General features: G+C 39.4%; 3 protein-coding genes across 4 annotated transcripts in view; 1 reads left to right on the top strand and 2 right to left on the bottom strand.

Annotated features, from left to right (window-relative positions):
* The window catches only part of dlp (dally-like), a 44,252-nt gene extending 36,567 nt beyond the window's left edge, over positions 1-7,685 (top strand). The window contains exons 2-8 of the mRNA XM_064696224.1: positions 64-228; positions 698-932; positions 2,899-3,055; positions 3,123-3,389; positions 5,465-6,027; positions 6,084-6,253; positions 6,310-7,685. Of these exons, the coding sequence (XP_064552294.1) occupies positions 64-228; positions 698-932; positions 2,899-3,055; positions 3,123-3,389; positions 5,465-6,027; positions 6,084-6,253; positions 6,310-6,749 (1,997 nt within the window). The 3' untranslated portion in view covers positions 6,750-7,685. The remainder of the gene's footprint in view (positions 1-63; positions 229-697; positions 933-2,898; positions 3,056-3,122; positions 3,390-5,464; positions 6,028-6,083; positions 6,254-6,309) is intronic.
* A 205-nt stretch (positions 7,686-7,890) lies between these two features.
* Positions 7,891-9,323, bottom strand: LOC135438076 (uncharacterized). 2 transcript variants are annotated; one of them, XM_064696225.1, is made up of 2 exons: positions 8,118-9,323; positions 7,891-8,054 (listed from the first exon to the last, which is right to left on the bottom strand). In XM_064696225.1, exons 1-2 carry the CDS (start codon positions 9,243-9,245, stop codon positions 7,944-7,946), a joined length of 1,239 nt encoding a protein of 412 aa, XP_064552295.1. In that variant the 5' UTR covers positions 9,246-9,323; the 3' UTR covers positions 7,891-7,943. The 2 variants fall into 2 exon arrangements, with proteins under 2 accessions (XP_064552295.1, XP_064552296.1); XM_064696226.1 differs by having other exon boundaries at positions 8,123-9,323.
* A 4,632-nt stretch (positions 9,324-13,955) lies between these two features.
* Positions 13,956-24,966, bottom strand: LOC135438082 (venom protease). The gene is made up of 2 exons (XM_064696234.1): positions 24,599-24,966; positions 13,956-14,775 (listed from the first exon to the last, which is right to left on the bottom strand). Exons 1-2 carry the CDS (start codon positions 24,964-24,966, stop codon positions 14,004-14,006), a joined length of 1,140 nt encoding a protein of 379 aa, XP_064552304.1. The 3' UTR covers positions 13,956-14,003.
* Positions 24,967-26,047: the final 1,081 nt, after the last annotated feature.

Raw genomic sequence — 26,047 nt, 5'->3', positions numbered from 1 at the left:
TAATTCTGTGAGTGCAGTTCACTTTAGGCAAATACTTATTCGTCTTTTATTTTGGTTTTACAGAACGCGTGCTACGCTACTGTGAATCGCCCTCGGTGGGCACATGCTGCACCTACAACATGGAGTCTCGCATGGCGGTGCAATCCCGCCAACAGTTGGAATGGCACACCAAGGAGCAGATAACCAAAATGTCTGGTCTGCTGGGCGGCAAGGCAACCAAATTTAATGGTAAGTCAGCCGCAAACTAACAAGAAATATCCCTCAACAGCCACTTGAAGCCATCAGCTAAAACCGATTCTAATTGCATGTAGACAGCTCACAGATTATAGATCACAGTTCACAGATTTGTAACTATTTGTGGGGTGTCAAGTGGTCTAGTTCGATGCTATTGATCATGCCTGGTTCGGGTTACATAGAAGACACAAGAGCAGAGACGGACAGAGAAAGAGAGTAGGGGAGAGGGAGAGGAAGAGATGTGGCAGGCGACAATGCGGATGTTGAGATTTATTTTGTGCAGCGGATGCAGCAGCAGCCGCAGCGGCAGCGGTTGCCACAAATATTTAAGAATAGTACCACGAAACATTTAGTCGGATAGCGGATGTGGCCCATTTCAATAAAACAGAAGCAGACAAACGCCAAAGAATTTTCCTTAATTTTCTTCTAATGTATCTCTTCTTGTATCACTATCTCTCTGCAGATATTTTTCGCAAGTTGCTGCTGGATTCGAAAGCCCAGTTCAATATGATGTTCACGCGCACATATGGCGTTATCTATCAGCAGCATTCGTATGTCTTTTCGGATCTGTTCAACGAACTGGAGAACTACTATTCCCGCGGACGGGTGGATCTATTGGACGTGATGGACAAGTTCTTTAGCACGCTCTACCAAAAGATGTTCACTGTGCTCAATGCGCAGTATGCCTTTGACGAAAAGTGAGTACCTACATTCATGCATAATAGTAATCGAATACCTCCTCCTCCCCCCGTCCTCAACCCCTCGACGTCTGACAGATTTGGAGCTACAGACGTGTGAAACCGCAAAGTGTCGAGCGTCAACGGTTGACTGCCTGACTGGCTGACTGAGTCAAGCCAAAGACTGTTGAAAGCTTTGACGAATCTTTGACGTTGACTGGATGGATGCCTGCTGAATTGAATTGCCTGCCTTACTGACTCTTCTGGTGTGCAATTTCAGCTCTCAGTCTATGGGCTGAATTGCCCTTTTGTTTTATTGTTGTCGCTTGCCTGCGGTTGAAACGCTTAACTAGGAAATGCGCGAATTCGGTACCTAAAATAACGAAGACAAAGTACTCTATCAGTGCAGTTAAAAGATTAGCTTATCCACTAATTAAATTGGCTTAGAACCAGAAAAAAGTTCAAAAGAAAAACTTCACTTAAAATCTATTATTGAAAGCTTACTTTTCTCTCTTTTGGTATTTGAGTTTGATTTCCGAGTACATCATCTAAACCTTACTATTTTTTCTGTCTTCCGTCTTCTTGGGGGTTCGATCTAAATAAACTTGTGAAGTAGTAAAAGTAATTACTGGAGTTCATCCCAAGCAAAATAGAGAGAAGGTGTACTATCCACGCACACATGAAAAAATAACTTTTAGTGGGATATTTAATAATTAACATCTTGGAGGCATCCCACACAGAATCAACTCGACCAGCTAATCAAGCATCTGCAGTTTCATACATCTATTTATTTGTGTGCTACCAACGTAATCGTAATGTGGATGTACTCCCACTACAAATAATTTGTGTGTGTTCCCACTTGGAGGCAATTCCTGCGCCAGCTGCTCGCATTTCCTACGGCACGCTAAATTGCGCCCACTTGGCTCATTGCCCTGGACCCGTTCCTTGTGTCGGCTTGGCGAATTGTTCTGCGTGCCTGGCCAAATGGCTGTAGCTTCAGGTTCAGCTACAGCGCCCCATCCTTGGCTCGGCTCGTGTTACCCACGCGCTTTCCAATTGCTGCCGCCGCTCTCTGCGATTCGTTTTTATTGTCATCGCTTCAGTTTGTCGTACGTGCTTTAGCACATTGTCCGTTTATTGCCATGGACAACGACGACGTCGCGTAATTGCTGGCACTTGCTGCTTGTTATTTGTTGTTTGCTGTATGCAGTTGGTCGGCGCGTCGCCAATGCGCCGCCCAGAGCCCAGGCCGGAGTTCACAGTTCGAACAACGAGTATGCTGCACTTAATGTAGGGGTTGCTTTACCAGCTGACATGGGCTGTGAGCGAATGGGTGCTGAACGCCCTTGAGGCGTAGACTTTTTGATATGTGTGCTAGGGAGACATAAAATCGCTTTGAAAGTCAACAAATAATAATACAGAACTTGCTGCAGTGGACTGATTTGGATAATATAATCTGGTCGGGGAAACTTTGGCACTTGGCATATCAATCCATTCTGGAGCACCACTTGATAAGCTGACTTTCAATGTAGCTCTTACAATAGCCTTCTCTCTAAGCGCACTCTTTCAGTAATTTCTAAAAATTGTATGTTGGCGAAAAGGTTGGCGATTTGCGAAGTCAGCGCCTTGGGCAGCTGACGCCTCTGGCGTCCAGTCGCCTGTTGAGCAACTGCCGGGGCGGGGGCAAACAGACAGCTGCAATTCGTGGCAGCCATACAAGTGCAGCAGCTGTCATGGCTCGTGGCCAGGAGGTGCAGCGTGCAACATGCAGCACATGGCGAGCAGTGGAGCAGTCAGTCAGCCAACTTTTTATTCTTTATATTATTCTTTCCACATAAGAATCTGCGTAGACAAAGGCAGAAATCGAGGAGGTGGAAACTGCAGGGCGTTCAGCTCTTGCCATTTACATGGGCAGATTTCCGCTCAACGCCAATGAAAATATTTTGCTAACATTTTTTTTTTTTATTCTTTTCCACACGTATTCCAGATACATGCGCTGCGTCAGCGAGCACATGAAGGAACTGAAGCCATTCGGCGATGTGCCCGACAAGCTCTCAGTTCAAATCAAACGATCCTTTGTGGCCACACGCACCTACGGCCAGGCACTGGCCACCGCCGCTGAGGTCTCCAAAAGAATATTAACCGTAAGTAAATGAGATATTGTCAAAACTATATTCGATTAATACCAACTCGGTATTTCCTTGTATTCAGATTCGACTCAATCCGGACTGCACGGGCGCGCTGACCAAAATGCAACACTGCGGCGCCTGCAAGGGCTACACGGAAAAGCCCTGCACCAACTACTGCGTAAATGTGATCAAGGGCTGTTTACATTACCTGCACGAGTTCGATACCGAGTGGGAGAACTTTGCCCTGGCCATGGACAAGGTGGCCGAACGCATGCTCGGCTCATTCAACATTGTGATGGTTGTGGAGCCCATAAACATCAAAATCTCCGAGGCCATCATGAATTTCCAGGTGTGTGTGCTCCTCTTCCTCAATTATGCTAAACAGGTTATAGTAGAGTATGTAAAAAACAGAAGGATATAGTTCGGATATGGCCAATCGGGAAGACATTGTTATGTTAACTATAAGGCATTATCTGGCTTTGCCCGGCCAAGCGTTTGTCTCACAAAGTCCAATCATCTTTGGCAATGAGTTTGACCTGACTTATAGGGTATCATTTTAGTTGAGTATTTCCGCATAACCTTTGCTTGTTTTGAACTTAACTCGTTTGGCAAACAGCTGCTGATTTTTTTTATTATATTTTATGGCCATTGATTTCAGTTTATAAATTATCTCATAAAGCTGTCCGTGTAGCTTATGACGGGATGGCCCATGCTCATTTGAATAGCTGACTGACCCGATCCCAAAGAATAAGTATGGGAAAACCGCTTAATATTGGCAGATGTCGCGAATTTCTAAATCGAATTTCGTTAGTTATTCAAGAATAACATTTCTTCGATTTGATTGTCTCATCTTTCTACTTATTAATTTGTCCACTCTACATCGTCCGATGTCGTTTTCTAGTTATGATTCAATAATCTCAAGCTCCTATTGTACATTGCCATTCAACAATTATTATGCATAAGATGCCAGAAATATTTACATATGAATAATGCTCATAAGTTATTGAATTTTGATTACTGCAATATTTCAAGGCCCCGTTTGCCCTCGCCAACCCATTTTTATATCCCCCCGCCCGGTGCCATTTTTCTTTTTCTGATTCTTGTGTTTTGTTTGCCATTTTAACGATTTATTTGCACAACATTTGGTTCCCATATGAATTTAATTTATATTTCCATTTAAAATTTATACATTTCTACTTTGTTTGTTGTTTGTTCTATGTGAGTGTGTGTGTGTGTGTCTTACTTTGTTGTTGTTGTTGTTGTTGCTGTTGTTTTTGCTGACTCTGTTGTTATTGTAGTGCGGCGTTCAGCTTTTAATGTGTTTATTTTGTGTTTTTTCTTTGTGTCGGCCTCATAAAAGGCCAAACGGCGCAAGCAAAATAGTTTCTAATTTAATTCTTATTAGTTTTTTCTTTAAGATTTCGTCGTTTATTTTTAGCAAATCAGAGATTACAAACAGCTCTTAATTCACCGATTACAGTTAGCTGTGCTTAATAGTTGGGATAGGCCCAAAGCGGCGTGTTGACGGACTCTTAGATAAGCGCTACTTAGATACTAAACCTAACCCCAGCTCGACCCTTAACTGTAAATAGTAGTCGAAACTGTTTGTCGACTCCATGCTTAACTTGAAGTAGTCGTCGTGTCAACAATTTCCTTACCGCCTCCAGATAAAACCTTGCCGATAAGGCCGCACCGGCCCAGGCAGCCTTACAATTAACCGACGGTCTCACGGCTTGCAGGAGTAGTAAATCAAACATATATGTAGCTTATCTTTGTGTAATATACAACTATAAATATCTGTTGGTATGCCGCGACTATGCAGTTGTACAATGCGCTCCTAACAAGCCCTTAGATCTTCCGCACTCCAATTGAAAATTAAGTCAGATCGTGCATTTGGAGAAAATGCTTATAGAGCTGCGATTATATATGTTAGAGGATGAGCTTGTTGTTACACACATTTTCCCAATACCTTCAACGAACTGTTTGTAAAGTTTAAAGTATATATAAACACCCTCATGTGTAGGCAAAGAGAATATTGAAGCTCTGAGTTTTGTGAAAATTTCTTAAAAGCAAAAAGAATGGTTTTCCATATTATCCAAAATTAATTTTCATACGAGAACTTGGTCTTCGACCGCTAATTCCTATGACATCTAAATGGTATAGTTGGAGCTTGGTGAATCTTATAAATGCTGAAAAATATGCCACACCCAGTTGTGCGTCCACAAATCCCATTAATCCATATGTACTAATAGCAGTTTGAGAGTCACTGCCTTGGGTTACACGTTTAGAGTCACCAACCCCGAAATCAAACAGGATATTCTCTTTTTTCAGGTTGTTGCATGGGGTTCCTTCTAATATATAGCTTTCGACTATTCAACTCAATGTATCGCAATTTCTAACACAACGCCCTGTTCATTTTCCCAGGACTCCGGTCAGGACATCACCAATCGGGTGTTCCAGGGCTGTGGCAAACCCACATTAGGACGAACCAAGCGCTCCATTAATCCCAAACTTCTGCTGGCACCTTCTGCTGCCGCTGTGCAGGAACTGCGTGCAGATAGCGCGCCGGAAACGGACACACTCGACATTGATGCCACTTTGGATGAGGCAATTGTGCTGCGCGAGCGACGTGCCGCCGAGCCGGGCTCACAAGAGTCGTCGGCACAGCAGTCGCAGGAGCAGGGCGTGCCCATGAATGGCAATGGAGGCGGCAACAAGCGCCAGCAGCAGCGCCGTAAACAGCAGCAGCAGCGACGGAAGCAGCAGCAGCAGCAGAACAATCGCAACGACAATGACAACGACGATGGCGACAGCAATGGCGGCAACAGGGATCCTATTCTTGACAAGGTTGTGCGCGATATACGCCAGCGTGTGAAGGACTACAAGAAGTTCTGGTCAAACCTGCCGATTTCGATATGCAGCAATGAGGACATTGCCGCCTCGTCCGATGTGGATGGCATGTGCTGGAATGGACACACGATAGACAGGTAAGACTTGCGAGCTCCTCCGACTGCACACATTACTGATTGCCATCACCCATTAGATATATGCACGCAGTGACCACGGAGCATGGCTCGAATCCCGAATTTAGCGGTAATCCAGCGAGCACGCGCCAAACTGCACAGATGTCCACGCAGCTGTTCCATTTGAAGAATGCAATCACCCATTTGCGCAATGCCTACAACGGCCAGGATGTGGACTGGAGCGAGCATGGTAAGTGAACCGTGTGAAGTTGAGATTTTAGTTGCTAATGAATTTCTGAATTGCAGAGGAACCCTATGTGGGCAGCGGCGCTGGCTCCGGTTCGGGCTCCGAGGATGATGAAGACGATGACGAGGGCTCTGGCTTGGGTCCGTTTGAGCCCAGCCACAAGCCGGACGTGGAGCATCCGTCGGTGCATGTAGACTCTGATAACGATGATGATGAGGATACAAATCCGTCCGTTACCACCCACACCTCGCGTCCCAATGTGGATGACAAGAATCCGCTGGTGCATACCACGCACGTGACCCACGATCATAATGATCTGGATGAGCCTAGCAATGGCGACGACGATGAGGATGATGACACCGCCCACAACTCCTCAACAGACGGCGCCACGCGCACCTCCAATGCACCGGAGAAGATGACGCTGCGTCGGGCTCTGGTCGTCTATTTGCTGCCTCTTTATATGGCGTGGTTCGGTGGCGTCTGCGCCGATTTGCTGTGATTATTTAAAACGCTGCCCCCAACGAAAGCGAAGCGAGCAAGCGAACAAGTGCAGCTGAGGTGGAATATATCACGCCCCATGTCCGCTGCACGCCCACACCTCTCAGTCATTCATCCATGAAACAAAAATGTTATTAGAACTTCTTTTATACGAAATGCCAGTCCAAAATTTTATAAAAACTTTTGTCAAAGCAATGAAAAAGCAATGAGAAAAAAAAGAGACCCCCAGTTATGGACAGCCCTTTCAAAACGCAACAATTCGAAATCAAATCAAATCAATCCAATATCGGGATACATCGAATATTGGAATCGACTTCAGAATTGCGAGCTTTGGAAACTGTTGCCCATCACTGTATAAAGAAAAGGAATACGTAACGAGTCCTCCCCCCATTTAGATGATTTAAGTCCAGTAACCTAAGTCGTAAGTGCGAAATTCTAATCTGTAAGCGTATGAATGCGTGTATGAGTATGTTTGAATGTGTTTTTTGAGTGCCTGTGTGTGAGTGCCTGTTCATTGTGATCGTTTAGCAAAAATTAACTATAAACATTATAGAACGTATACTAAGCGAAACTTATATTTGTATTATATTTATACATATTCTATATATAAATATGTATACAAACATGCATATACGTAAAAGTTGCCAGCATATTTAAACCATTTAAATTAACAAAAAAAAAACAACAACAAGCATTAGCAGCAATAACTAATTTCTAACTGTACTGAACTGTAATCTAGTATCTTAGTTGACGTTTCCTCGTTTTAAAATCGATAATCAGATGCGTCGAAGCCCCAAGCTCTTTTGTAGTGGGCTATCCAGCAAAAATATGTTATACAATATTATATTATGACGATTATGTAATATAATATTATATATATAAATAAGTTCTAAAGCCCTTGGACGCATCAAAAAAAAAAAACAAAAAAAAAAGCAAATCGGTTTTCAAGCAATGGCATTTGTAAGCTAAGCAGATAAAGCTTAAATATTTATGTATATTTATTTTTGATTTTTTTATAATTTTTAATAATTGTATTATTTTCATGTGTATGTATTAAAAAGAAATACAACAGTGAAAGAAATGGACTTACTTGATCCTAACTTTGAGGATTTATGCCTGCCAAATTAAAAATAGAGTTTAAATCCGTTTTTTGGCAAAAGGCACATTTTAAATTTAATCTTTAAATATGCTACACTTAATTCACAGACGTGTAAAATATAATTTCTATAAATCGCGAACTCCAAACATTTAAATCGACTGCCTCAAATGAGATATTCAGATTCGGATGATTGAGTTCTGGGAAGACCTGCAAATTAAGTAGCGATAGTTAATAATCAGATTATTTCTTATTCTATATAGATTTATGCACCTTACTCGGGCTGCGTTCAAGGACAGTGTTGTGGAGGTGAAGAGTAAGAGGCGAGGATGCATTCCGCTTCCTTAACACTCTATCAAGGCATGTGGCGCTCAGATCCAAGAACTGTTTGTCCAGCTGGCTACTAGATAAGTTTAGGACCTTTAAAGTCTTGCATGCAGCTACTATGTCCCAGAGCTGTGTGGGTGTGGGCAATGCGCGCATTTTCATCAAATGCAATTCCTCCAATTGCGGCAGTATGGCGCAAATGTTGTACAACTCTTTCGTCTCAATATCGTCATCGTACAGTGCCAGACAACGCAGATTCGACATGCGCGTAATCACATCGCTCACACGTGAGCTGCTCCAGAAGGCATCGTTGAACAGCAGCGATTTCACCTTGAGCGGTCGTAACTTGGCCACCGTTAGAAGCAGCCCCTCGTAATAGTCACGGGTGTAGAAAGCCAGTCGACGGAACCTGGGCAACTGCAGCAAGTTCGGCAGGAAAGCGCCCAGCAAGTGGTGATCGTCTATAACAAGCTCCTCTAGCGTAGCGCATTTAGAGACGGGCAGAACGCCCTCGCCGAGATTAACACTGTAACCATAAAATAGGAGTGTGAGTTTGCGTAATGGCATCGAGCTAAATATCTGCTCAAAGGTTGACGTATCCAACGATTCGCAGCACATCAAATGCAACTCCTCGAGCTTGTCCCAAGTCCATAGATGCCTACCACTGGTGCTGCTCAGCAGCGTCAGTTGGGTCAAATGTGGAAATAGTTCCGTCAGCAACAAGGTCTCCTCGTCGGCCGCTTCTTGGCTGGTAAAGCACATGTCACAGCTGAGGCTAACCAATTTGGGAAATCTATAAGATTTCCACGACTCTAGCAGGGCCATACTGGCTCTTTTCAGTATCAAACGCTGCAGCGATCCACTGGCGAGCTGAACGAACTCCTGCATTTCATTTGGGTGCTGCTCAAAACGGTCCAGAACATCATGGTCTAAGTGTGCCTCCTTTAGGTGCTGCCAGTGATATCGGACAGTGCACTGCAGGCTATTGGAAATTTGCGCCAGCGCCAGTTGATCGCTTAGCTTCACATACTTCAGAATGGTAAGCCAGCAATCTTCGTTGAGTTTGTCAAACATTAACACTTTTATCGATTTAAATACAATTTAACAAAAACAGCTACAAATTGAATGAAACACTGAGAGCCTACTAACAGCAACAAACTATTAGGCGGCTGTTAGCAATCAGCTGTTTGCACTGCTTGCCGTCATGTCAAGTAGTTTGAATCTAATTACTGCTTGCGCTAACAGCTGTTATCACTTAGAAAACCACAAATTATTAATATTGAGAAACCCCTGTGGTTTCCAATACAAGACTTTACTCTCATTTAAATGCAATAAGATAAATCGCCCAGGGAGTTCTTGATGATTAAGAGACATGATTACAAAAAGCTTAGAGCAAAGTTTCACATAGAAAATTTTATGATCTGGTTCTCTTCGTTAACATGAAACTTAAGCCTCGCGTATTTAAATCGAAACATTTGGCAAATCATATTATTGTAAAAATGATCCAGTCTGCTCAAAATATTATCCAATATCACCAACTAGATATGATTATAATTCTGAAAATGTGGTAAGGGGGTGGGGGGGATTTCAATCGGTTATTAAACGGGTAAAGCATCTCTTTGAATTATAACAATCTCGCTGTCGTATATGTAGACTATATCCATCAATCAGACATCATTGAAATGGTCTGGTTTCTGAGCATCAATCTCTTACATAATATGTAATCGATTATAGAGGCACAAACCGAGTTCTTTATAAAGAACTCTATATATTTCTAAACGTTCTTATCAAACTTAGAAATTACGTGCGTGACTATTAACGAATGCGTAATATTTGTTTAAATTTAATCCTAAACAAAGGCAAATTTACCAATCATTTTAATACTAGAGTATAAAAAGGGAACCAAACTGAGTTTTAGTGACATTATAAAAATTCTTTTCGAAGTGTACAGATATGTGTTCCATAATATTGTCCATAATATTCGGTAGCCTATTGCTACAAATAGGGTATTCTTCAATGGAAGGTAATATAGATTGAGATAAAGTGAAGTTTAAAGTTGGTAATTGCAAGATTCCATTTCCATTTTCAAGTTACAAGTACGCACATTAGCCACCAAATTGGTATTGCCAATGGCTTTGATGCGGAAACGGAACCATTCACGAGAATTGGTGATAAATATTACTACATTGAGAAGAAAAACTATGTGAATTGGTTTGAAGCAACTGTTAAGTGTCACCAAATGGGTGGAAATCTGGTCAATTTTCAAAGCTCTGAGGAATTAGAGGCTATTGCCAATGAGTTGAATAGCTCTGAGCGCTATTGGATTGATTTAACAGATCTTATTGAGAAAGCTGTGTTTCGTTCGTTGACAACTGGTCTCGCTAAAGGCGACTATCCTAAATGGAACGATGGCGAGCCCAATAATATGCATAATATAGAACATTGTGTTCATATATTTTTCAGATATGGCAAACTTGTCATAAATGATTACCAATGTACGGGAAATTATTTATTTATTTGCGAATCAAATGCTCCCGTAACAGTTACAATTGTTAATTGGTAAATTTAACAACGATCAGAAAATGTTGAATATGGATGAATGAATGGCAATGAATATATTTACATTAAGCTGCAATATCACAATCAACATAAAAAGCTCGAATGATTGCATACATATTAAAACACATATACTATATTATGACTTTCTGATAAAGTTTGAGTCATTTGTTAAGTATACCTAATGCAGACTGGCTTTTCATAGGCTTGCAATAGGTAAGAAACATTATTTACTTTCAATTACTTATGTCCAGAGTATGATGGTCCACATAAATCTGATAATATGTCTTTACTTTTAATAAATATTGCTTGTTTCCCTACAATTAAAGTTTAGTTCCTCAATAATTAATCGTAGCGAATAATTTGCGAGTTTGTTTTTTATTAGTTCAGAGCTAACCTTTCATTAAAGCAACCTTTTCCAAAAAAAAATTATTGGAAATTGCATTCGTGTCTTCTGTACTGACTGATTCACTCTACTAAGTTTGTAGGGTTGACTATTTGTGCCACCAGTTTAAAGATCGATAAAGCAGTGTGCATATTTATCTGGATAACATTTTCAATATTAACAGGCCAGCAGCTATTCACTCTATTTACCTTGTCTGCAATGTAGGGTTGACTATTTGGGCCACCAGTTTAAAGATCGATAAAGCAATGCATACATAGGTGCATTAAATTTCCAACATTAACAGGCAAGCAGTAATTTTAAGTACGGCGACCGGCTGCTAGATGGCGCTTTAATGCTTTAAATAGTCAAGTACGACCTTTAAAGTTATTTAAAAGCCGAAAATTAGTTGATGCCATCAGATAGATGGAATTGAGATGGTTTTTACATTTTCAGCATGTGAGAACATTTATTATAACGTTGTTTTCTGAGTGGCGAGTTGCTTTGCTAAAATCAGTTTGTAGTAAATAATTTAAAATGTCATGGCATTTGAGTATGAAAGCGTGCTGGGGCTTGCTGCAACGTATTTTGTATCGTTCAGCCATTTAACTAGTCATCTTGTATGTCTAGATAGATTTTCTCGAGATTGTCAGTCACGTCATCAATCTGAGCAACATTATCTGCAGCATCTAGATCTAAATTATCTGTTGCCGCAATATCAATATCATCGTCAAAGGCTTCTTCAGCTCCCACTTCATGGCTGAGGTCTATGTCCAGTTCCTGATCATCAGTGGCACATTTGCCGTTCAGTTGATTCAGCGTGCTCTCCAGCTTATTGGCCCGGTCTAGCAACAAGCCCAAGCGCTTGTCAATTTCACTAAAAATATCCGGCTCCGGCTTGGAGGTTGTGGCCTGTTCCGCATCAACAATATCTTCCTGTTTCTGTTTGTCCCCAGACTCAGCCATTTCGTCTGTATTAGCTGAAGACATTGTTCCAACGAATTTAATATATATTTATATACAGTTGCTCAAGAATAAATTTTAGTTAGGTTGCTAATGTTTTGCGTAAATAAATATATGTCAGACTGGGCATAACAACGAAATTGACTACCCCAAACAATACTACCGCGGCCTACTGGGCTTGCCAGAGAGGAGTTTTATCATTTGGCCAATTAACTCCGTCAGGCAGCGGCAACAACTACACAGACATCAGCTGAGCAGCACCCGAGACGATTCTCTGACGGAACCAATCTCTGGGAGCGATCGACGCATGGCGGCGCCTTTTTTTATTATTTAGTGAGCGCGCGAGCGGCAAACTGTAAACAACAGCTGCTGGCAGCGAGAAAATACGAAAAGCAAGAAAATCACCGCGTCAAAGCCGAAACGAACGAAAATTACAAAAGGTTGCCAACGTCTTTAACGTTGCCGCAAGCTGCTTCTAAGGCCAAGAGACAGACCTGGACCTGGAAGACGTCAGCACATGCTGATGCCAGTAGATGCAGTAGAGTCGTGCACAAATGTATCTTGCGGATGCGCGAATCTTCTTCGCGGCGACAGATTGAAGAATTACGCAAGTGAGTCGAATTACGCAAAGTGTGCAAAAAGCGCAGAGTGAAGTATGAAGTGTGGATATTGACAAATCCCTTCGCTGCAATTGATGATGTGTATCTTTCTCTCAAAGCCAATTACCTGCGATTGGCAAAAAGAGTACCAGAGAGAGAGAGAGAGAGAGAGAGAGAGAGAGAGAAGAAGACCTGTACTGAGTTCTTATCAGTGATATTATCTGTGTCGTGTTCCTCTAAATTTTGCAAAGTCGCAAAACTGTGATTCACATTCTATGAAAATATCAAATGCAAACAAATGGAATAAGTTTACTTAGAGCATGACGAGTATTGTGTTTGTGTCTTCTGCTGCTTCAACCTGCCACTTGGCCAAGTTCACTTTTGACTGTTTCGAGTCTTTTGCTGTTGCTCTTCATGTTTAGTACGAACGTTAGATGTCTCTCCCATAAGTCTCTGTATATTCACAGCTGTTTTAAGGTGAAACCAGTTTCTTACATCAACGTTATTTATTTTTCTTGTTTTTTTGGCCGCATATACACACATACCAAACCGAAAAGTCAAATGTGAACATTTATTAAGTTAGTATATACTGACGACGTGCAACCAGCTCTTTTATATGTGTGTGTGTGTTTGGTTGCAACAAAAGGCGAAAAGGTTGCACAATTAGCTTACCGCGAGTGTACATAATAAATAATGAAGGTTGCGGTACATGAAGTTTGCGATATTCCGGCAAATAAAACAACTTTAATTTGGAACATAAAAATAAAAGCTTTGGTCAGATAAGGAAAACATACGGAGAATTCCGAAAAAAACAGTTTGAAATATTTATTTCTCTTCGGAGTAGCAGTGGAGAGAGCAGTGCCTTAGATATTTGCCCAAGCAGTATTTTTCTTGATAAGCAGTACACTGCTTTGCGTTTTTAAAAAAATCTGTAGGATTTATACATAAAGAGAGAGTCTAGTCGAGAATGCCCCACTGACTATACCCTGTACCTAGATCGAGCTGTGAGACATGATTAAAGCACGCTTTGTTTTTGCGTAACAAAATGAAGGTATGTAGATTAATGATACGAAATTCTCCGAAAAAATAATAAATACCGCAAATCATGTTGCTCCTATATGCAAACAACGTTGTGTAGCGTATTAAATGTTCGGCATTCCGACTGGATTTTGTTCATTTTGCTTGCCAGGGAAACACCTTCAGGTTAACCTACTTCAATATTAATTTTATTCAGTTGTTTTGTATGGTTTTCTTTTATATAAAAGTACAAAATATGCATAGCAATAAGACTATATGTAGAAGTATAACTAAGCTGAAATTGAATACGCGTGCTTAGTAATCCTCGTCACAGAAGCAGCCATCCCGTGAGTTCTCCACAATCCAGTCGAGATATTTGGTGACCCTTGTATAGACACCCGGATAACTTGGTCGCGCGCATCCATTGCCCCAGGAGACGATGCCGATCTGTTCGAAGCGCTTGTCGTCGGGACGCAATCGCACCAGAGGACCACCAGAGTCGCCCTGACAGCTGTCCCGGCCACCAACCCCCGGATAGCCAGAGCACATCATATTCTTGGTGATCATTTTTTGAGTATAGTTCGTTTGGGCCACGCACTCATCGTTATCGAGCACTGGCACCTCCACCTCCTGCAGCAGGCAGGAGGGTTTGCCATCCTCCTTGAGCGTGCCCCAGCCGGTGGCAATGGCGCGCGTGCCCACAAACAAATCGTTGCGCTGCTCCACACGGGGCAAGCAAATGGGTCTGATGAAGCTGGTGATTGGAACGCGATCGTTGAGCCGGAGCAGCGCAATATCATTGTCAAAGTTGGAGAAACTGAACTTCTGACTGAAGGCGCGCAGCACGAAGCGCGTCTCCGGGCGCTCCTTGTCATTGCATCGGTCATGCTCACCAAAGGTCACCTTGATCATGAACCACATGAAGCCCTTGACGCAGTGCGCCGCCGTCAGCACATAGCGATCGTTGATCAGCGTGCCACCGCAGTAGAATCGATTGAAGTAGCTCAGTCTGGCCATCCAGGGATACTCGCTGACGCCAGCTGTAGTGCCCCCAACGATTCTCGACTCATCATTGCGCTCCCCACATCTGCAAAAGTGGCAATAGTGAGCGGGCTTCAGTAATAATTGATTGTCATCCACTTTATCATGCATAACAAGTAAAAGCTTTGCAGTCGGATGCATCCGACCAAGCAATACTCTGTTCACGGTATAACTAACTTAGACGAGATCACGAAAGCATATTCATTTCTAAGCCTCTATTGTATCGGTTCGTATGGACAGACTGACGGAACCACAACCAAAATGTTCTATGAAAGCAGGCGAAATATAGTACATTGCAATTCTGCAAGTGAACATAATTTCCGACCTCGTAAGACTAACATATTCTTGATCTACATCAACAGATATGCCTATATTATTATAATACTTATACTATTTACTATATACTGTATTAAAAACGCTAAATGCATAAAGATAGTATTTTTTTTGAAAACCATAATTAGATCAAGGTTAGAGTCTAGGGGCCGCAGAGTCTATTAAAACTATATAATATACATCGATTAATAATATTTCACTTGTTATATCCCCCCATAACAACATTTTTGAACTATTTCTATGTGTTGTGCCACAACTAAATTCATATAGCTTCAGATTGAACTGCTGCTTTAAATAATTATCCATGACCAGTTTATTGAATGACAATCTTCGCTGATTAGTTCAGAGTTCAACAACCCACAAGCTTAACAATCTTCATTAATAATGTCATAAAGAAAGTGTCAAAGTGTTTTATGAACGTATGCAAACGTTTCGCAGATTTTCCAACATCTTTATAAAGACATCGTTACATTAAACTGGTTTATAATTGCCAAAAACCAAAGAAACTGCATTCAAAAATGCTTCAGAAGCAGAGAGAGAGACAGGGAGAATGAGAGAGAGAGAGAGAGAGAGAGAGAAAGAGAGAGAGAGAGAAACGATTTACAAAGGAAAGCACAACCTGTTCTCTATAGTCTGGTCTTATATACTAAATAATTTTTTTTTTTGGCCACAAATCAATCGACGGCTCACAGAAACAACAACAAAAAAACAGCAATAAGAATCAAACACAGAGAGCTTCGGCTTAATATTTTTTTTGTTGTTAATCGAGTCATTGCCCCAAAAATGGTGGCCAAGGCAAAGTCGAAGGCGTCCCGAAACCAGCAACACGCAAAAACAAAGACAGTAAAATGTGCGACCCAATTCAAAGAATGCGGCGTTCCCCCTGATAAACTGACAATAAAAATATGACGCATTGAGCCCAGCCTAACTACACCTTATAAATAAACCCACACATACGGCTGGTTCCAATACACCAGAATATGAACAGACTTCAGGTACACACACAGATAAAGATATACAGATAAAAATAAAGATAAAGATATGGATACAGACATGGAAACAGAATCCAGATACAGATACAGATACAGATACAGATACAGACATGGAAACAGAATCCAGATACAGATACAGATACAGATACAGATACAGATACAGATACAGATACAGATACAGATACAGATACAGATACAGATACAGATACAGATACAGATACAGATACAGATACAGATACAGATACAGATACAGATACAGATACAGATACAGATACAGATACAGATACAGATACAGATACAGATACAGATACAGATACAGATACAGATACAGATACAGAACAGATACAGATACAGATACAGATACAGATACAGATACAGATACAGATACTGATACAGATACAGATACTGATACAGATACAGATACGATACAGATACAGATACAGATACAGATACTGATACAGATACAGATACAGATACTGATACAGATACAGATACAGATACAGATACAGATACAGATACAGATACAGATACAGATACAGATACAGATACAGATACAGATACAGATACAGATACAGATACAGATACAGATACAGATACAGATACAGATACAGATACAGATACAGATACAGATACAGATACAGATACAGATACAGATACAGATACAGATACAGATACAGATACAGATACAGATACAGATACAGATACAACAGATACAGATACAGATACAGATACAGATACAGATACAGATACAGATACAGATACAGATACAGATACAGATACAGATACAGATACAGATACAGATACAGATACAGATACAGATACAGATACAGATACAGATACAGATACAGATACAGATACAGATAGATACAGATACAGATACAGATACAGATACAGATACAGATACAGATACAGCTACAGATACAGATACAGATACGATACAGACTACAGATACAGATACAATACAGATACGATACAGATACAGATACAGATACAGATACAGATACAGATACAGATACAGATACAGATACAGATACAGATACAGATACAGATACAGATACAGATACAGATACAGATACAGATACAGATACAGATACAGATACAGATACAGATACAGATACAGATACAGATACAGATACAGATACAGATACAGATACAGATACAGATACAGATACAGATACGATACAGATACAGATACAGATACGATACTGATACAGATACAGATACAGATACAGATACAGATACAGATACAGATACAGATACAGATACAGATACAGATACAGATACAGATACAGATACAGATACAGATACAGATACAGATACAGATACAGATACAGATACAGATACAGATACAGATACAGATACAGATACAGATACAGATACAGATACAGATACAGATACAGATAAGATACAGATACAGATACAGATACAGATACAGATACAGATACAGATACAGATACAGCTACAGCTACAGCTACAGCTACAGCTACAGCTACAGCTACAGCTACAGCTACAGCTACAGCTACAGCTACAGCTACAGCTACAGCTACAGCTACAGATACAGATACAGATACAGATACAGATACAGATACAGATACAGATACAGATACAGATACAGATACAGATACAGATACAGATACAGATACAGATACAGATACAGATACAGATACAGATACAGATACAGATACAGATACAGATACAGATACAGATACAGATACAGATACAGATACAGATACAGATACAGATACAGATACAGATACAGATACAGATACAGATACAGATACAGATACAGATCAGATACAGATACAGATACAGATACAGATACAGATACAGATACAGATACAGATACAGATACAGATACAGATACAGATACAGATACAGATACAGATACAGATACAGATACAGATACAGATACAGATACAGATACAGATACAGATACTCAGATACAGATACAGATACAGATACAGATACAGATACAGATACAGATACAGATACAGATACAGATACAGATACAGATACAGATACAGATACAGATACAGATACAGATACAGATACAGATACAGATACAGATACAGATACAGATACAGATACAGATACAGATACAGATACAGATACAGATACAGATACAGATACAGATACAGATACAGATACAGATACAGATACAGATACAGATACAGATACAGATACAGATACAGATACAGATACAGATACAGATACAGATACAGATACAGATACAGATACAGATACAGATACAGATACATAGATACAGATACAGATACAGATACAGATACAGATACAGATACAGATACAGATACAGATACAGATACAGATACAGATACAGATACAGATACAGATACAGATACAGATACAGATACAGATACAGATACAGATACAGATACAGATACAGATACAGATACAGATAGAGATACAGATACAGATACAGATACAGATACAGATACAGATACAGATACAGATTACAGATACAGATACAGATACAGATACAGATACAGATACAGATACAGATACAGATACAGATACAGATACAGATACAGATACAGATACAGATACAGATACAGATACAGATACAGATACAGATACAGATACAGATACAGATACAGATACAGATACAGATACAGATACAGATACAGATACAGATACAGATACAGATACAGATACAGATACAGATACAGATACAGATACAGATACAGATACAGATACAGATACAGATACAGATACAGATACAGATACAGATACAGATACAGATACAGATACAGATACAGATACAGATACAGATACAGATACAGATACAGATACAGATACAGATACAGATACAGATACAGATACAGATACAGATACAGATACAGATACAGATACAGATACAGATACAGATACAGATACAGATACAGATACAGATACAGATACAGATACAGATACAGATACAGATACAGATACAGATACAGATACAGATACAGATACAGATACAGATACAGATACAGATACAGATACAGATACAGATACAGATACAGATACAGATACAGATACAGATACAGATACAGATACAGATACAGATACAGATACAGATACAGATACAGATACAGATACAGATACAGATACAGATACAGATACAGATACAGATACAGATACAGATACAGATACAGATACAGATACAGATACAGATACAGATACAGATACAGATACAGATACAGATACAGATACAGATACAGATACAGATACAGATACAGATACAGATACAGATACAGATACAGATACAGATACAGATACAGATACAGATACAGATACAGATACAGATACAGATACAGATACAGATACAGATACAGATACAGATACAGATACAGATACAGATACAGATACAGATACAGATACAGATACAGATACAGATACAGATACAGATACAGATACAGATACAGATACAGATACAGATACAGATACAGATACAGATACAGATACAGATACAGATACAGATACAGATACAGATACAGATACAGATACAGATACAGATACAATAGATACAGATACAGATACCAGATACAGATACAGATACAGATACAGATACAGATACAGATACAGATACAGATACAGATACAGATACAGATACAGATACAGATACAGATACAGATACAGATACAGATACAGATACAGATACAGATACAGATACAGATACAGATACAGATACAGATACAGATACAGATACAGATACAGATACAGATACAGATACAGATACAGATACAGATACAGATACAGATACAGATACAGATACAGATACAGATACAGATACAGATACAGATACAGATACAGATACAGATACAGATACAGATACAGATACAGATACAGATACAGATACAGATACAGATACAGATACAGATACAGATACAGATACAGATACAGATACAGATACAGATACAGATACAGATACAGATACAGATACAGATACAGATACAGATACAGATACAGATACAGATACAGATACAGATACAGATACAGATACAGATACAGATACAGATACAGATACAGATACAGATACAGATACAGATACAGATACAGATACAGATACAGATACAGATACAGATACAGATACGATACAGATACAGATACAGATACAGATACAGATACAGATACAGATACAGATACAGATACAGATACAGATACAGATACAGATACAGATACAGATACAGATACAGATACAGATACAGATACAGATACAGATACAGATACAGATACAGATACAGATACAGATACAGATACAGATACAGATACAGATACAGATACAGATACAGATACAGATACAGATACAGATACAGATACAGATACAGATACAGATACAGATACAGATACAGATACAGATACAGATACAGATACAGATACAGATACAGATACAGATACAGATACAGATACAGATACAGATACAGATACAGATACAGATACAGATACAGATACAGATACAGATACAGATACAGATACAGATACAGATACAGATACAGATACAGATACAGATACAGATACAGATACAGATACAGATACAGATACAGATACAGATACAGATACAGATACAGATACAGATACAGATACAGATACAGATACAGATACAGTACAGATACAGATACAGATACAGATACAGATACAGATACAGATACAGATACAGATACAGATACAGATACAGATACAGATACAGATACAGATACAGATACAGATACAGATACAGATACAGATACAGATACAGATACAGATACAGATACAGATACAGATACAGATACAGATACAGATACAGATACAGATACAGATACAGATACAGATACAGATACAGATACAGATACAGATACAGATACAGATACAGATACAGATACAGATACAGATACAGATACAGATACAGATACAGATACAGATACAGATACAGATACAGATACAGATACAGATACAGATACAGATACAGATACAGATACAGATACAGATACAGATACAGATACAGATACAGATACAGATACAGATACAGATACAGATACAGATACAGATACAGATACAGATACAGATACAGATACAGATACAGATACAGATACAGATACAGATACAGATACAGATACAGATACAGATACAGATACAGATACAGATACAGATACAGATACAGATACAGATACAGATACAGATACAGATACAGATACAGATACAGATACAGATACAGATACAGATACAGATACAGATACAGATACAGATACAGATACAGATACAGATACAGATACAGATACAGATACAGATACAGATACAGATACAGATACAGATACAGATACAGATACAGATACAGATAGATACAGATACAGATACAGATACAGATACAGATACAGATACAATAGAATACAGATACAAGATACAGATACAGATACAGATACAGATACAGATACAGATACAGATACAGATACAGATACAGATACAGATACAGATACAGATACAGATACAGATACAGATACAGATACAGATACAGATACAGATACAGATACAGATACAGATACAGATACAGATACAGATACAGATACAGATACAGATACAGATACAGATACAGATACAGATACAATACAGATACAGATACAGATACAGATACAGATACAGATACAGATACAGATACAGATACAGATACAGATACAGATACAGATACAGATACAAATACATATACAGATACAGATACAGATACAGATACAGATACAGATACAGATACAGATACAGATACAGATACAGATACAGATACAGATACAGATACAGATACAGATACAGATACAGATACAGATACAGATACAGATACAGATACAGATACAGATACAGATACAGATACAGATACAGATACATATATAGATACAATACAAATGATACAGATACAGATACAGATACAATACAGATACAGATACAGATACAGATACAGATACAGATACAGATACAGATACAGATACCAATCACATACAGATACAGAATACAGATACAGATACAGATACAGATACAGATACAGATACAGATACAGATACAGATACAGATACAGATACAGATACAGATACAGATACAGATACAGATACAGATACAGATACAGATACAGATACAGATACAGATACAGATACAGATACAGATACAGATACAGATACAGATACAGATACAGATACAGATACAGATACAGATACAGATACAGATACAGATACAGATACAGATACAGATACGATACAGATACAGATACAGATACAGATACAGATACAGATACAGATACAGATACAGATACAGATACAGATACAGATACAGATACAGATACAGATACAGATACAGATACAGATACAGATACAGATACATACGATACAGATACAGATACAGATACAGATACAGATACAGATACAGATACAGATACAGATACAGATACAGATACAGATACAGATACAGATACAGATACAGATACAGATACAGATACAGATACAGATACAGATACAGATACAGATACAGATACAGATACAGATACAGATACAGATACAGATACAGATACAGATACAGATACAGATACAGATACAGATACAGATACAGATACAGATACAGATAGATACAGATACAGATACAGATACAGATACAGATACAGATACAGATACAGATACAGATACAGATACAGATACAGATACAGATACAGATACAGATACAGATACAGATACAGATACAGATACAGATACAGATACAGATACAGATACAGATACAGATACAGATACAGATACACAGATACAGATACAGATACAGATACAGATACAGATACAGATACAGATACAGATACAGATACAGATACAGATACAGATACAGATACAGATACAGATACAGATACAGATACAGATACAGATACAGATACAGATACAGATACAGATACAGATACAGATACAGATACAGATACAGATACAGATACAGATACAGATACAGATACAGATACAGATACAGATACAGATACACAGATACATGTACATGTACACAGATACAGGTACACAGATGCAGGTACACAGATACAGGTACACAGATACAGGTACACAGATACAGGTACACAGATACAGGTACACAGATACAGGTACAAGGATACAGGTACAAGGATACAGGTACACATATACAGGTACACAGATACAGGTACAAGGTACACAGATACAGGTAAACAGATACAGGTAAACAGATACAGGTAAACAGATACAGATAAAGGTGAACAGATACAGATACAGATGATAGAGATACAGATACAGATTCAAAACACAAAGCTACGCAGCGACTGTTATCAAAACGTATGCAAATCAGCCCCATTTCATTTGAAATGCAAAAAAAAAGTAAAAATAAAGATAAAATACAAAAGTAAGAACTAAACGGGTTTTAGGCTTTTAAGCCGAAAGTCTTTTAAGCTGCTAAAGAAGAGTTTTTCAACCTGGCCGAGACATGTTCTTCTTCAAACTAAATTTGCTTTTATAAGTAAAAAAGAAGAAGAAAACCTTTCAATAAATTACAACTTACAGTTTAGGGCTAACTGGCATCTGCTCCATTTTCATTCAAATAGAAATAAAAGTGAAAATCGAACACACTCCCGTTGAGATAGAAGAAAAGCCTCGTGCATAGAAACTGACCTAACCTAATTCGATCTAGTCAGCTCTGTTGGAATGCGCATCGAACGAAGCTCGGCTGATCATTAAAATTCCTAAGCAGGGAGTGCCGACAAAAACATTCCTGAGAACTCCCTGAAGTGTCTGTGCTTATGCAAACAGTTTCTACTCCATCAATACCCACGGGTACTTGACAATGCCGAAGGCCCGAGCAACTCCCTATTGGCAATTCAACAGCCACAGGCAATGCAAGTTGTAGAAGGTAGCTCAGGAATGCTTTTCAAATCATCATCATGTTCAGAGTCAAGCACTGAGCAGCTGAGACTGAGTAGCTTAGCCACAAGGCAAACTTAATTTAACTAAGTTCGGATATGTGAAAAATTCTCACCAAGTGTTAAGTGTGATGCGTGAAATTGTTAAGTAATTTTTCTGGAAAACCATAAAAGCATTTTTCTTTAAAAGCCAGAACTTTTCTGTGGTTTTTCCAATAAGAGAGCTAGATACTTTTACTTGACTCACAAACAAATGAATGTCGAACTTTTTATAGGTTCATATGTAAAGAAAGTTAAAGTAAATATCTTTACGGGCTAGATCCAAAAATATTCTAAGTTGTTTATATTTCCTCCTTTTTGGCCACTCTCAGCTAAATTCCTTCAGCATCACGTATGCAACGCATGTGCAACAATGTGGAAAGCTGAACGCCTTCATAAATATTGATAAGAAATGACAGCAAAAATCTCTCTCTTCTTTTTTTGTGGGTCAAAAGATCAAAGTAAATTGATCGCGTGCAGCGTGTGTGTAAATTTATCTGAATGTGTATCTGTAACTGTAAGTGCGATTTGTATGCCGTGACAATGACACCCAATAAAATGCGGTTATTGTGCGGTTGGGTAACTAACTTGGCTAACTGGATGTTGGCTATCATGACCATGACAGCTTTTTGTGTACCCACCTGCAGGAACATGTCGCTGTTTGGTCTTGAGCCGGCGGCGAATTATTACGATTAAAGACGCCAAACCAATTCTTGATAGGATTTTGCCGGAACTGGTTTACTGGCTTATTGCCAGTGGCATCCACGCCGCTGGAGTTGCCAGCAGCTCCGATGCCAGCGCGCAGCTTCTTTGGCTGATGCTGACTGCCATATGCCTGATATTTGCCCGGTATGGAGGATGCTTCGGCTGTTGTTGTACTTCTTGTTGTTGGCGTGCTTGCTGCCGCTGTTGTTGTTGGTGTTGTTGTTCTCAAGCTTGTCGAGGCGGCGACAATGCAGGAAGTGATGGCCAATGCTAATGGCCAGTGATGTAAGTGGAGCAGCAGCATCTTCAACAGGTTGGCCAACGATTTGTTGTCGCTTCCAGGCAATGATAGCTTAATGAGCCAGTTAAACTGTTGCGTCTGTTAGCCTTGTTACCGTTAGAATATTTTCTTTAGATATTTCGTGACTGTTTTTCTTTATTTATTTTATTTTTTTTAATTTTTACACTACACTCATTAATTATGTTAATCACATGCATTCAATTCGTTTTGTATGAACTATTTCTCACATTTCACACTCGTTTAGCGCATAATTCCAACTGTCAACAAGTCGCGCCCAAAATATAAAAGAGTTTCGTTTCTTTCTCTCTTTCTTAATTTTTATTCTATTTATCTTGTAGTCTCTTTTAGTCTTGTTTCTTCGACCGCACACGCGAAAGTCTGCAAAGCGACTGATACCAGCGAACGGCCCGACGAGCTGCTGGCCAAGCCAAAGTTGCGCATGCGCCTGCTGTGCGCTGCGACGTCGCTGTCGCTGTCAGCGTCAGCGTCGACGTAAACGTCAACGTCAACGCCGCTTGACTGGCAAACAACAAAGACAAAGTCGCATTTTTGTTGGCCCGTTGCGTTCTTAATATGCTAATGTGACAGTTTGCCATGGTGTGGCCGCGGCTCCTCTGGGTGAGAGTCTCCCGTGTGTGTGCGTGTGGAGCACTGTCTCTGGGGCTTTTCCTGGCCCTCCGCCTGGGCCTGGGTCTGGGTCTGGGCCTGGGCCTGGCGGCATCAATTTAACGTTTGTTTATTATGCCCACAACGTCAATACACCGTGAGAATTTAAATTAATTTAAATGTTTGTCGCATATGGCAACAGATATTCTTGATAGCCCACTTAATTAGCATTTCCTGAGCTAAGAAATCTTAGAACTAGTAGATTGGAAGGGGTTTTAAAAAGCTTCTCGCTATCCAGTTGACACACATAGAAATATCAAATAATTATAATAATTTAGAGGGTTTTGCAGGGTTTAATTATGCAGCTAATCACACATTTTTCATGCCCAAAAAGTAGTTGGCCTAATTGCAATTATGTAAAAAAATAAAGTCAAAGCACCAGAGCTTGAATCAGTATTAATATTATTCATATATGTTG

The sequence above is a fragment of the Drosophila montana genome, unplaced genomic scaffold (assembly GCF_035044405.1).
Source record: "Drosophila montana isolate Dmon_TW-CO22-7 unplaced genomic scaffold, ASM3504440v1 contig_3846_1, whole genome shotgun sequence".
Taxonomy (NCBI): Eukaryota; Metazoa; Arthropoda; class Insecta; order Diptera; family Drosophilidae; genus Drosophila; species Drosophila montana.
Note: the sequence above shows the minus strand (reverse complement) of the source record. Positions and strands in the feature narration are given on the sequence as shown.